Raw genomic sequence first — 14,537 nt, 5'->3', positions numbered from 1 at the left:
GATATATAGATACAAAAAAAAAAAAAAAGATTTCAAGTCATGAAAATAGTAGATCTTGTACCATTATCTGGAGGACATGGTTTTTATAAGTCCATGTAGAAATGCGTCCCCTCTTAAAAATCTATTTTTGATACGGATTTTTTGAACCAATTTTTAAGGACATAATTTCTAACATGAGATCATGGATATAAATAAATAAATAAATTTTAATTAAAATTAATAATTTTATAAAATAAACATTTGGATTGTTAGTTTCAATTGTTTTTAGATAGAATACCCATTTGCATCCATCTTAAAGATGGATGCTTTATACCTCGGGGGGTGCAAATGTAGAAATGCGTCCCCATGCTCATGAAATGATCTTCCTTGTCTGAACCATCCATTTTTTTAAAAAAAATAACTGTTCATAGATCTTCTCGACCTGCATCACTGCTTTAAATTTCATAATTAAGAGTGAAAACATATTTTAACGAATTTTTAGGCTTTTCAGTACCAAAACTGCATCTTTCAACGTAGTTTTGATCTGCGTCTTACTTTGATATTACATGATTGACACCTTATACAAACCTCACCCCTAACTAAAGCCAAATTTAAGATGCCATTCAACATTTCTTACCATGTCTGCTACCAATTCCTTGGCAACGAGCTGAGAAATCTAGGGTTTCTCTAACAGTCATCTCAGGAATGTGCAGGTCATACTGACTTACATAAGCTGATGTCTTTTCAGGAACAAATTCTTCTAATTTGTACCCATTGTATGTAATTTCACCAGATTCCTGAAAGTGAAGAAGCTCCTTAGGTTTAAAAATCTTACTATATTAAGGCATACTAAAGAAGAAATTTTTCCTAAATAATATACAAATTGTATCTTTTTCAAAAGGAAGGATACAAGATAATTGCAAGAGAGTAATGCCATTGCCTTTTGTCTTCTTTGGTCCCCACTTCCATGCTATTTATTAGGATTTTTATGATATTAAGAGGGGAAATTCATCAAAATACACATGAGAGATTAATTATTTAACATTTTACTTATGTCATCTAGTTTAATTTCAAAAAAAAGATAAAAGTATATATGACATGAGTTGAAATAGTTGAAAAGTGCAGATTTTTAAATTCTTGAAAAGTTAGGTGTATTTGGATAAAGGGGAAAGTTTATATATAAGGTTGCAACTTTAAAATGTAGAATCACATATGCACCTCAAAAATCTATCGAAAATGTTTTAATTTTGAAAAAAACACTCTAATCAATCATCTCGACATCGAGATGTATGAATATGAAAAAAAAAAATTTCGAGTCCCGAAAGTAGTGCATCTTGCAACACATTATCTAAACCATCCATTTTCAAGATTTTCATATATTTATAAATCTACTTAATTTTAATTATTTTTGGAATTCCAAAATTTTCTAATTACATATGAAAATAGATTTTAAGATAATACTAAGACTTTTTTGTAACAAAATTACATGTTATGATAAAATTTTAAAGTGCGCGTTAATTGGATTGTTTAAGGTTGCAACCTTATAGAAACCGCACCCTTTTATAAATTTCACTATTAAAAAAAAGGACAAAGATTTTGTGAGCTGCCCAGTCCACAAAATAGAGGGACGCTAGACTTTCCATATCAAAGAATAAGATGGTCAACGCTCACTATCAAGGAATTTTGCTCTTTAATGGCATGATTATTTTGTATTTTGAATTTTTATATGTTTTGTTCGGGCCCATGTGTCTCCAAAATTTAAAGTCAATCGTATTTATAAAGAGTTAAAAATTAATTGGTTTTGACTAACATATTAATTAAGATTTAATCTGAGTCATTCAGCTTATACTGATATGAAGCGAGGCAATCAACAACCTCTTCTTTTTGGAAAAAGTAAATTGATATGCAGTTGATTCTTGAAATTGTGTTGGTTTTGCCTGGTAAATTGAAAATTTGTTGGCATCATTTATTTGCCAGCAACTTCATGCTATAGTCACAACACATCTTTTGTCATTTAAAATCAAGAAATTTATCAAAACATATTTGAAGTATCAACTACTTGATTTATTTATTTTTTTTAAAAACTCAACTATTTGATATGTTAATGTATATGTGTGAGAGAGATTGATATAACCTTTAGAGAGAGAGAGAGAGGGGGGTAGAGAGAGAGAGAGAGAGAGGGGACCTTGAGGGAGCCATCCAGCTTTCCAGCAAGTGCCTTTAATAAAGTGGACTTTCCGCATCCTGGGGGCCCTAATAGGAGCGTTAATCTGCAACCATCACAAACTTGTCTTACAATTGAGATCATAGCTGCCAAAAATACCCATGTTACCCTATAATTCCCATGATGCCCTCTCTCCCTCGGCCCTGAGGGAAGTTTTGGAAATATGGCTTTAGGGTTGGCAATGGACCTGGACTTGATCTGGGACCCGCCAGTATACCCGACATGGGTCCAATATGGGTTTAGAATTTCGACCTAGCGGATCGGGTCCGGGTCTAAAACATGGACCTAAACACTATATGGGTCAATTTCTGGCTCCAACTGGATCCGACCCGTACCCATAACATGTTAGAGATGAAATACTTTACTTTAAACTCTATTCAATTGGGCGTATTAAAGATCGTATATAATTAGAACTAGTTGTCATCTCTAGCTATTAAATAACAAATCACACCACTTGAAATCTAATAGTAGGTAATTGTGACCTTGTTGTCCAATAATACGGGTATATGATGATAAAAAAAAGGGGCAAAACAAAAAAAGCTCATAGTGAAGGTGACAATGGACCCGAGACCCGACGGGTACGGGTATGGGTTCAATTTTTGGACCCAACAGATAGGGTTCAGATCTAAAACCTGGACCCGAATTTATTCAGGTATTGGTCCGGGTCCAGCCGGACTTGACCGATACCCATACCCAACCCGTTGCCACCCCATATAGCTTTGGAAGCATCAATTCTTTTGGCTTTATGGGTGCTAGTATGCTATGTGGGAGCATGATTTTCATCTACTCCCTCGGGAAGAAAACCTACTTGAGTAGATTTTTTTGAATTTAAAATTTTTGAAACTAACCAAAAATGATTATTCTTAAAAGATTAAATTGTATTTTAACTTTTCTAACACTTAGATCTACTCATAGTATATAAAGAGTGCAATTTTAAATTGTTGGCTAGTGTATGGGTGATGTTACATCCCCAAATTGGATCCTAAAATTTCTTCTAAATTTGAGTTTTATTCAAGGAAATAAATGGACAATATGCTCCCTCAGGTGCATGAAATCTTTTGGCTTTATGGGCCATGCCAAGTCAAGAGTGACTTCCAAAGGATTTGATACAGTGACGCTACTCAACTATTTTTCCCCTTCTATTTATAGAAAAAGTTTACATAAGGCTGCAACCTTCTACTATAGAAGTACGGTGCACCTAGGAAAGGGGCTGCGGTCATGGTGGTAGCATCTCCACATTCAATTACCACATCGTGGTATCCATTCCTACTGTTGATACTCTCAATTAATACCTTCAAAAATTCAGTAGAAATGAATGTTTCAGGTAGGGTCTATCTTCCCCACTAAATTACCCAAGGGTAAGGTCAGTCTTCCTCACTAAATTACCCAAAAAAAAAAAGTAAGCTGCATCTCAATAATCCAGTAGAAATGAGTGTTCTGAAGTTAAAAAACCTAATCCAACAGAAATGAGTGTTCTGAAGTTAAAAAACCTAATCCAGTAGAAATGAGTGTTCTAAAGTTAAAAAACCTTCCAATTTATCATCCCCACCTAATCCAATAGAAATGAGTGTTTTGAAGTTAAAAAACCTTCCAAATTTATCATCTCCACCTAATCCAATAGAAAAGAGTGTTCTGAAGTTAAAAAACCTAATCCAGTAGAAATGAGTGTTTTAAAGTTAAGAAACCTTCCAATTTATCATCTCCACATCGAGATGTATAGATATACAGAAAAAATAAATTCGAATTCCTTAAAAAGTGCATCTTGTAATAAGTTACCTAGACCCTCTATTTTTAAGATTGTCTAAGTGTTTATAGATATGCTCGATTTGCACTGTTTTTGAAATTTTTTAATTTCATAATTAGGGGTTGAACATGGATTGTCAAGCTATTGTAATATTTCCGACACTAGAACCACATCTTCTAGTAAAATTTAGAAGTGTGTCTTACTTATATAGTATAAGGTAGGCCGATTATATAAACCTCACATTTTCCGTACAGTAAAATATAGACGGAGATGATTTTGTAAGCCAACTAGCACAATATAGAGCAAATAAGATAAAAAATGGACATGGTTATTACATAGGTTATGGGCACTGATAAACCTATTTTGATGTACGCCCAAGACATCTATATCATTTATTTAAGAAAATCTATCAAAATACCTATGAGAGAAGAACTATTTAATATTTTACGTATACATATTGATTTATTTTCAAAATACACATGATAAGTTGGAATAGTGGCAAATATCTAAAATATTAAATAGTATATCTCTCACAGCTATTTTAATAAAATAATTATTTAATTAAAATAGCACAAATCTAGCCCGATTATTCATATAGGAGGGGCTAGAACTGATATGCACTTTCCATATCAAATAAACAATGCTAGCATGAGAGCTTTATAGCATATCGTCGTCGTAGTCATCATCATCATCGTCATAACTTTTTTTCAACTATTTGACTTTTCAATAATAAATGAAAGATTGCATTTTAGAATAAGGCACCTGGATGGCTTTATAATCCCACTAACGTCCTTGATGACACTTATTGTTGCTTCTGACTTTGAACCAGGCAGCCTCACCAATCCCTGTACAAGCCACATTTGCCCTTGTCAATAAGAATGGAGAAAAAGGCGGAGAAGGTACTCAGAAATTCATACAGCTAATTTTTCACTGATAAATATATCATCATCAAAGTTTTTTTTTTTTTTTGAACCATTTGAGGTCGACCATCAAGAAATATATCCTGGAGGTTTTTAGAAAGAACAAGAGTATATGCTCCCTCACCAAACTATGAGCATAAGTACTTTCAGGACACCAAGTTTTGGTGGCAATGGACCGGGCCCAGGCTAGCCTAAGCCCAGCTTAGGACTCGGGAGGGTGGGCTTGGGTTTGGATTTGGTTAAATATGCTTTATTCCAAGCCCAACCTTATTCTTGTGTTAGGTAGCCTACCTATGTTACTGCGGTGGGGCTGGGTGGAGTAGGTAGATATTGAATTTTTTAAATAAAAAGGAAAACTAAAAAAAGATAGGGTTAGGCCGAAGAGGGTCCAGCCAAATCATTACTGACGACGGCCTAAGCCCGACGCCAACATTAGGCCAAGTTCCCAAGCTCCAGTTCTGTGCTCGCGCCAAATCTTATGGCCCGGGCTCGTGCCCTAGAGGTTCTTGGCCGGGCGGAACCTTTCCATTGCCACATGTAGATCACATACTATAAACTTGCATAAAATGTATAGCATAAATCACAAGCAATTTGTTTTTCTAGACCAGCAATTCTTCATTCAAGAAATTATATATGTATTTTGTTAATGAATTACTCGTTGAGTATTCCAAAGCGATTCCCAAAATTTCATATTACAAAATAGAAAAATTTATACAAGTTATCAATAATATATTATGGAAAAAGTATGTATAAGGATACAACCTTATAATGTAGAACTACGGATGCACCTCAAAAACCCATCGGAAAAGGTAGTTTTAATGTTCAAAAACCTTTTGATTGATCATCTCGACATCGAGATGTATGACAATGAAAGATAAAAAAAAAATAAGTCTAAAAAATAATGCATTTTACAACAGATTATCTACACTGTCCATTTTCAATATTTTCATATGTTTATAGATCTACTTGATTTTAACTATTTTTTAAATTTAAAATTTTATAATTAGATATAAAAATAGATTTTGAGATAATCCTAAAAACATTTTACACCAAAATTAGATACCATGATAATTTGAAGGTGCACCTTACCTCTACTCTACAACTACGGATGCATCTGTATGCCAACTGCACCCTTATATTATAGAATTGAGGTCCACTTAAAAAAGGAATTGTAGACCATTTTTCCATTACTACAAGGAGGTCACAATCATACCTAGCTAGTAGATATCAAATTAGATAGCTTCAGATATGTCACAAGGGTCGAGATATTATTATTTTTTAATTTTAAATGTAGTAAATAACATACTTACAATCACATAATTTAAAATCTAATGGACAATAATAATTGTGACCTCCTTGTACTAAAAAGTAAATGGTCTTTTTGTATATTTTGACTTTGAGATATATAGATAAGAAAAGAAAAAAAGGAAAAATAAGAGTTTTAAGTCTTCAAAATTTCATGAATAACTCATTAAGTATTTGAAAGTGACTTCCGAAATTGCATATTATAAAATAGAAATAAATTATACAAGATGTCCACATTATATTATAGAAGTGAGGCTCACTCAAAAAGGGATTGCATACCATGAGACCATTTGACCTAGCCATTACATAGCAATAAGATGGCTTGAGAGGTGCCGCAAAGATCGACCATTTAACCTAACCATTACATGTCAAATTATATATATATGGAAAAGCCTTCCCAATGTCTATAGGAAAAAATAAACAGTGATTTCGTCTACCCTCATCGCCGTCCAAAGTTCATCGTACAATCACGATTGTCCGATAGTGTTTTATTTTTCATTTTTTTTCTACAGATAGGAATGACTTGAAACATGATTTGTCCGGTGTGTGCCTTAATGAGATGCACATGAATAAAATATAAAACAAATAATTTGAATGATAAAAAATACATAAAATACCCCTACAAAATTTCAAGGGTAATTTTATCATTTTATTTTATGACTATTACTTTTTTAATATATTTTTTATGTGACTTGATCATATGTACACACATCCCAAATTTTAGATAAATATAATTAGTATAATAATTATAAAAATTAAAACACTATCAAACATCGATGACCGTGTGATGAACTTTGGACAATGATAAGGTGTAGGTGAAGTAATGTAAAGCTTCACCTATAGGCGTTTTGTAGGTGCTTCATATATATATATAATGATCCTATAAGACCCTCCCCCACCCATGTGTGTAGGACCCCAACGGATTTATAGAAAAGTCAAGTCCCACACCCACTCATGTGATAACTTTTTTAGAGATCCATACTAATTTTAATGGTGATCCTTTGGGGTCCTACACACATTGATGGGGAAGAGTAATATAGGATCATTACTCATATATATATATATATATATATATATATATATATATATATATATATATATATATATATATATATATATATATATATGTCACTTTTTCTTTTTCCTAGATTTTAATAATTTTTTACTTTAGAGTGTTATCTTTTAGTGCATTATTTCAAAAAACAATGCTTATAGAAAACTTTTTTTTGGTCTTTCAGGAAAACTATAATTTAATCTTCTCGAGCCGACTTGAACTCACAATCACAATCATTCCTAACAATTTATGGATTATTTCACTATATTTTAACATCTCTCTCTCTCTCTCTCGCTCAAATTCAAAAAAAAAAGATTAAACCAAAGTTGTAATAGATATCCTGCATGGTCATTGCAATAGGAGGGTTTTGGCGCTTTAAATTGGATTTTTCTCTCTCTCACAAATGAAAAAAAAGATTAAAGCAAAGTTGTAATAGATAGAGGGTTTTGGGGTTTTAAAGTGGAATTTTAGAGGGAGGAAGCTACTTTTGCTATTTTCTCTATCAACCTAAAAACCCCCAATTTTTTTGGCAAAATTTTGGCAACTTCCGGGTTGATTTTGCCCATCAATCCACCAAATTTTAAGCCCCAAGCAAGTTTGATACACTATTTTCTCCATTTTTTTGTTTTATATTAAAGAAAAAAAGAAAATTTTGATTTTTAGGTTTTTTGGTAGAATTGATATTCTTTTTTCAAATCAATGCAATAGATTGTTTTGTTTATTCAATTTAACAGTTATTCTTGCTTTAATAATTATATTCTTGTAGGTTTTTACATTGTTTGGTACATTATAAGTATTTGTGGGTTTTTCGCTTTTATTTATTTATTGTTATTTTTTATTCTCTAACATTTCAATAGAACTATGGAAAAATGTTTATAGATGAAAAATATTCCATTGTTTGTACCTAATAACTTCTCTCAATTTTTTTTATTATTTTTCTATTTTTTTGTTTATTCCTTATTTTCTCTATTCGTTTTTATATTTTTTTATTTTATGATCGGTTTGACCAGTGAATCAGTCCAGTCCAATTGGATCAGTGACCACACAGGTTTACCTACCGCTCCCGTCTTTAACAAGATTGCTTAAAAATCGGGTCAGCTGGTAAATGGTTTCACAGGTTTAGCCACCGCTCCAGTCTTAACAAGATCGGTTAAAAATCGGGTCAGCTGGTAAATGGTTTCACAAGAAGTTTCTACACGCCTATTAAGGTGAAAAGCTGCTTTCATATGAAAATTGTGCAGTAAAAACTTTTCAAATGAGATATATTTTTACGCGTATTTTATGCAAACCAAACATAAATAATGTAGGTTCTGCTTTTTTTTATTTAAATAAGGGTGTTTACATAAGGTTGCAACCGTCAACAATAAAAGAAAGGTGCACCTCCAAAATATAAGGATGGCCTGATAATCTATTTTTATATCTAATGTAAAATTTAAATTTCAAAAATAGTTCAAATCAAATAGATCTATAAGCACATAAAATCTTGAAAATAGACCGTCCAGCACTATTTTTGGGACTCAAAATATTTTATTTTCTTTCTATACATCTCGATATCAAGATGATCAATTAGAAGGTTTTTCAACATCAAAACAGCATTTTCCAATGGATTTTTTAAGTGCATCACAATTTAAAGTCGTAACCTTATATAAACATTTTCCTTTAATTAATTCAGGTTTCATATGAAAACAATTATGCGGGCCTTTTTGTTGGAAAGTAGTGGCAAAAACTGAGTGACATGCAAATGTCTCTGTACTTCAAGTCTCAGTAACACTGAACTTCTGCATTCAACTACTGCAAATCTCGGTAACACTTTTAATGCTCCTTTTGCCCAACGCCTCATCTTATACTTTTGACCTAAATGATTGGTGTACCCTAAAACCTTAGACGGGTGCCCAAACAAAAAGCATAAATGAACCACGTCTCTGTTTTGGAAAATTATTACATACTGCTGGGAATTTTGCGTCCCCAGAGATATAAGGCATTCATCTTAAAAATAGATGCAAATGGGTGGTCCAATTAAAAATAGTTGAAACTAACGGTCTAAATGCTTTTTTATAAAATTATTATTTTTAATTTTAAAAATTTATTTATTTTTCATATTCATAATCTCCATGTTAGAGATTATATATCCTTAAAATTAGGTCCAAAAAACCATCACAAAAATAGATGTTTAAGAGGGGACTCATTTTTATATGGACTCATAAAAACCATGGCGCTATGATTTAGCTCAATAGTGGCTACAAATATGGATCTAGAACCGAGTCAGCCTTGGATCTAGGAGTCTATGGTTCCGGACAGTTTCGAATTGGAGAATCAGCTTGGGTTGTCCAGGGCTGAGCAGTCGGTTGTTCCGTTGAGTGAGGACTCAAGTTATTTTTAAGTCCTTAGATCGGTTTTTTCTCTTTTGATAGAAAGGTAAAGTGTTTTTCTCATTTTTTACCCCCAAATATACTTTTACCATCATTTACTTTTACCCACCCCTCTCTCTCCTCTTTCTCATGAAAAGGTGGTCCCAAATTGTAATTTTGGTCCAGTAAATAATAGTGGTGGTCCAACAATATAAGTGGCGGTCTGGCACTAACAAAGAACAGTATGACAATAGGCCAATGCGGTCCAGCACTGCCAAAAAGCGGTCCGGCAATGTCAAAGAGCAGTCCGGCACTTTTTTTAGTTTAATGGGGTCCGGCAATGTCAAAGAGCGGTCCGACAGCCTATGTGAATATCCGGCCAAAAGTAAATTTTTCTGTCAAAAAATGTAAATTTTTCTGTCAAAAAAATATACTTTTTTTTACTTGGGGGTATTTGTTTGAAAAGTGTATTTTGGGAAAAAAATGAGAAAAAAAGTTGGGCTGGGGTAACTTGCATAGAAAATCTAGCTTTGAAGATTATTTGTAATTTTTCCTATTTTAAATACAAAGAAGTCATAATCATTATTGTCTGTAAAATTTTAAATCGTATGGTTGTGGGTGTGTCATTGGCTAAACCCAAAATTAAAAAAAAAAAAATTCTTGAACTTGTAACACACTCAATCCATCCAATTTAACATCTAATGGCTAATAGTACTTGTGACCTCGTTTGAAAGAAAAGAAATGGTGCAGTCATTCGAATCAGTGAGCCGACTCACTTAAATAGGGAGAGGAAGATTTATGATAATTTTTTTTTTTGTTTAGGCATTTGCTAATGGAAAGTCTCAGGAGAAAATACTTACAAATAAAATGCTTTTGATTGTATTCCAGAGGGTAGGGAGGGGCTTCCCATCCACCACTTCACACTTTGCTTCTACGCTTAAGTTTTCAAATCTTACTTCAACTGTGGGCAGCTTCAGTCCGACTCTGGAAAAAAGAGAGGAAAGAAAAAAGCAGATGAAACAGTAGATATTTTCTTGTTTTAAAACCTAATTGTCATGTACTATTTGACATGATTTTTAGGATAATAAAAGGGTTTGTATATAGTGAGACAGTTTACAAAGAGGTCACAATTACTGATGAGATCTCAAATTGGATGGTTTGGGCTAGTCACAAAGTTCGATAATTTATTGTTTTTTTTTAAACTTTGAGTCTTTTTAATAATACTCTTACAATCACTTAATTTGAAATCAAAAGGACAAGAATGATTGTGACCTCTTTGTACAAAAGTAAATGGTCCTTTTGGATTGTGAATCTTGTGTTGTTTGTTCTAGTATCATGATGAAAGAGACAAAAGAAAACTCTCGAAAATAAGTAAGTATTTTCACATTAAAAAACTCCTCTATGTGATTAAGTGTGAGAGTTTTTTCACACCAATTAACAGTCAATTAGTGTGAAAAAATGCTCTGGGGCGAATTAGTGTGAAAAACTCCCACACCCAATTACATGGGGGAGTTCTTTCACATAAAACTACTTTCATGGACATATTTTCATGGTTACTACTGTTTTATGTAAAATAAGTTCCACTTCAATGGAAAGAAATGAGAACTGACTTCACATCTTTTCTAATAGAATATTTTTTAGGTGTGGTTTTGGTGCAGCCGTTGATGCAATAGGTTGCACCTCAAAACCTATCGGAAAAATGGACTCTGACTATTGAAATTGCAAACCCATCCTCAACTCCACATCATGGATCTGAAAATAATGAATTTGAAGTCTTAAAGGTGCTCTATCATGCACCACTCTTTTTGCATTGTCATTTTTGGACCTCCCAAGGTGTTCTTGGCCCTCAAGCCATTTCCAAGGTGGTTTTGTGGTGGTGCATGCCTAACATTCTTTTTTTACTTTTTAAATGATTTTAATACATTGCTTTTTGATATGAGGAGTTAGAAGGAACTGCAAAACCTTTAGAAATAAAATATCCTTTTTCCTATTAGGTACAACACCAAATCAATGATCGGAATTTATTTTGTCACTATGGAGCAAGAGAGCTGTTGTCACATTTAGTGATTAAGTATTCTTGAGCTAACTCAGAATCGTATGTTTCAATTGTAATTTAAAAACTACACAATTCCAATTTCAAAAACCAGAATCACCCCAATTCTCCCGTTTTTACTCTTCTTTTTTCATTCCTTTGTTAAACATAATCTAATCCAACTCAATAATCGTTCAAGTCGAGATTAGAAAAGCGGAACCAGAATGGGACCCCAATGGGTCACAGCCCAATTCCAATTTTTCAAACACCCACAAATTATTGATGATATGTTTGAATAATTAGAGTCCGAGGGGGGTCAAATAAAATAAAATAAAATTGCAAAATGTTGTCAGGAGATCATGTGGAAGGAAATGGAGATAGGGGCGCTAAATTATTATAAAAACTGCAGAGACAGGAGGATAGATATATGTCACATGTTTCAGCTACATACTCATCTTGTCATTAAAGAGTATGGCAATCAATGAGGACCATCTCTAAGAATCCGGTGCTTTTGTCCTCTAACTTGGTGGCCAACTTCCTAAAAATAAATGAATGACAAGAATAAATAATTGCTTTGGTGTTTAGGGTTTGTACAAGGTACCCAATTAGCACCTAATCACATTATGATTCACCTATTATCTAAGGGATTATGATTCACAGTTTATCTTAGGGATTGTATAGCATGAGATTATTTATTTTTTTATATAAAAATGACAATTTTTTTTAGCTATTGGATGTGAAATCTAACATATTATAGCGTATCACAACTTGCGAAAAAATTTGTTTCGAAATTTGTATTCAATCAGTGACACACGATCACCCATTGGATTTCACATCTAACGGGTGACAATGACGGACTTTATCTTATATCTTGTGTTGGTCTCAAGATATGTTTTGATCTATAATTATAAAATTTAAAGCTCTAAAAATAATGTAGATCAAGCTAACCAATAAATACTTAAAAATCTTGAAAATCGACTGTCCAGATGAATATGCTACAAGATTCACTATTTTTAATACTTAAATGTATTTTATATTCGTACATCTTAAGTTAGAAAAGATTAATTTGAGGGTTTTCCATAACAACGTTTCTGAATGAGTTCATGTGGTGTGTCTCAATTTTGTAATTCAAGGTTGAGAGATTTTATAAACTTTTTCCTAAAAAAAAATTGGAATTTTATAAAATAAAATTTTGGGATTGTGATGAGTATGGTTTGATGTCACCGCCTACCAATAGGTTGGACGGTGATGGAGGGAGTGATCCTATTAATATAATGAATACATCAATTGGTCGACTCTCTAATCAATGTGTGACCAGTTTTATAAAAACGGATCGGTGCTTTAAATAATTGGGTATGGAGTCCGATTAACTTGGTCCAAATCAACATATTCTCAAATTGAACTAGTATACTGATTCATTAAGAAAAATAAATAATAAGAAAAAGGCGAAAACCAAGGGCAATAGGGTGAACCTAGGGCTCCTCGGACCCGTCACCTTTGCAACCGGTCCAATCCGAATCAGGCAAAGCATCACTTTTGGGCTGGGCTATCCAAAAACCGAATTGTTTCTCGAGTGAGATGAAAACTGAGAATACCAGTTTCCATCTCACATGAAATAACACCACATTTTGTTGGATCTCCCAAAGCATATCAACGAAAATATGGTAGAGTTGTATTTTCCTTAACCTGTGCTTTCAAAAGTATTAACCAGTGTAGGAAAAATTAAATCGAAATTGTTATCCAGACATGGGCCGGAAGGGGTTCAATTGAAGTTCATCAGTAAATCGGCCTGTTCAACTGGCCTAACGGGCAAGCTCCGAGTGGTTAAAAAAGTGTTAAAGACAAATCACATCCAAATGAAGTTGAAAATTAATTAAAATAATAGATTTTAAAAGATCGATTTGTGTCCAAAGATATTTTTGAAATTTTTCAAAAAGATAGGAAAATGTAAAAATAGTACTAATGGCCAAAACGATTTCCAATCTTTGCCAAATGAAGAAAAACAGTAAACAAAAAAAAAATTGTAAACAAAATCCCTTATTTTTTGGGGATTCTATATTTTTTTGAAATTTTTTTAAAAATACCCAACGGATTCACCAAAACCGGAACTTGCCAATGGTCGGTTCCAATTTAACCGGATCTAATCAGGCGGTTAGAATTTGAACCGCTCAAATTTTTCGTATACTGGTACTAGTCCTATAGCTTTGATCTAGAAAGCTATATTCTAAACAATCTATTAAAATGCGACAATTAAAAAATTAAGGAAATGCAATATCCAATAAATACTAAATATATGAACCGAAATGCTTGAAAATGGTCTTTCGAAAATGGCACCTGCCCTCATAAGCGTACAAAGCTAAATATGATTAAGAGAGAACCAAAATTTTGGCCAAAAGTTACAAGAAAAATGTTAAAGCTTATAAAAAAATCAAGACTAAAAAGTTTTCTCCTTTAAGAGAGAGAGAGGTCTCATTCTAAACTCTCTCTCTTTCTCTCTCTCTCTCTCTCTAAGTTTAAACTTGACCATACCTGTCTACTCTCTCTCTAAAGTTCTTGAGTAGCCTTTGATTATCTTCTTCAACGTGCTTGATCATCCTCTCTACAAACACATGCTTCTCTAGAGCTCCCAACCTCGTCACATCTGCCGCCCTTTTCCCATCATTAGTATCGAAGACCGTCCATTTGAGTCGATCGCAGCTCGGCAACCGTTCGATCGCTGCCCACTGTAACTCGATCTCTTCTTCGTCTCTCCTCTCCATTGAATTCTCTCTCCTAAAGCTCGAATCATCTGGTAATGGATGATTCAAGCCAAAAGACCTTCTCACACTTCTTCCTATCTCAGACAACTCCATGTCGTCCCCCCTCACTACTTGGGCCATTCTTGCCCGACCCCAACTTCCTACAACTTCTCCATGCTTATTATATATGTGT

At 33.3% G+C, this 14,537-nt stretch overlaps 1 protein-coding gene across 9 annotated transcripts in view; it reads right to left on the bottom strand.

Moving 5' to 3' along the window:
- Positions 1-14,537, bottom strand: part of LOC18444215 (pleiotropic drug resistance protein 3) — a 38,349-nt gene extending 23,812 nt beyond the window's left edge. For 7 of the 9 annotated variants that reach the window (XR_002282611.2, XR_016058881.1, XR_016058882.1 and 4 more), the window contains exons 1-5: positions 14,136-14,537; positions 10,435-10,558; positions 4,710-4,792; positions 2,165-2,249; positions 617-776 (exon numbers count right to left, since the gene is read on the bottom strand). Coding sequence is in view for 3 of the 9 variants with exons in the window: in XM_088871219.1 (XP_088727345.1) it covers positions 617-776; positions 2,165-2,249; positions 4,710-4,792; positions 10,435-10,558; positions 14,136-14,485 (802 nt within the window). In the remaining 6 variants the exon portion in view is untranslated. The remainder of the gene's footprint in view (positions 1-616; positions 777-2,164; positions 2,250-4,709; positions 4,793-10,434; positions 10,559-14,135) is intronic. The other 2 variants (XM_006854391.4, XM_088871218.1) reach the window with 2 other exon arrangements.

This window comes from Amborella trichopoda, chromosome 7 (assembly GCF_054954075.1).
Source record: "Amborella trichopoda isolate Santa Cruz 75 chromosome 7, AtrichopodaSantaCruz75HAP2 v2.0, whole genome shotgun sequence".
In the NCBI taxonomy this organism is placed as follows: Eukaryota; Viridiplantae; Streptophyta; class Magnoliopsida; order Amborellales; family Amborellaceae; genus Amborella; species Amborella trichopoda.
This window is presented reverse-complemented; position numbering and strand designations above follow the sequence as displayed.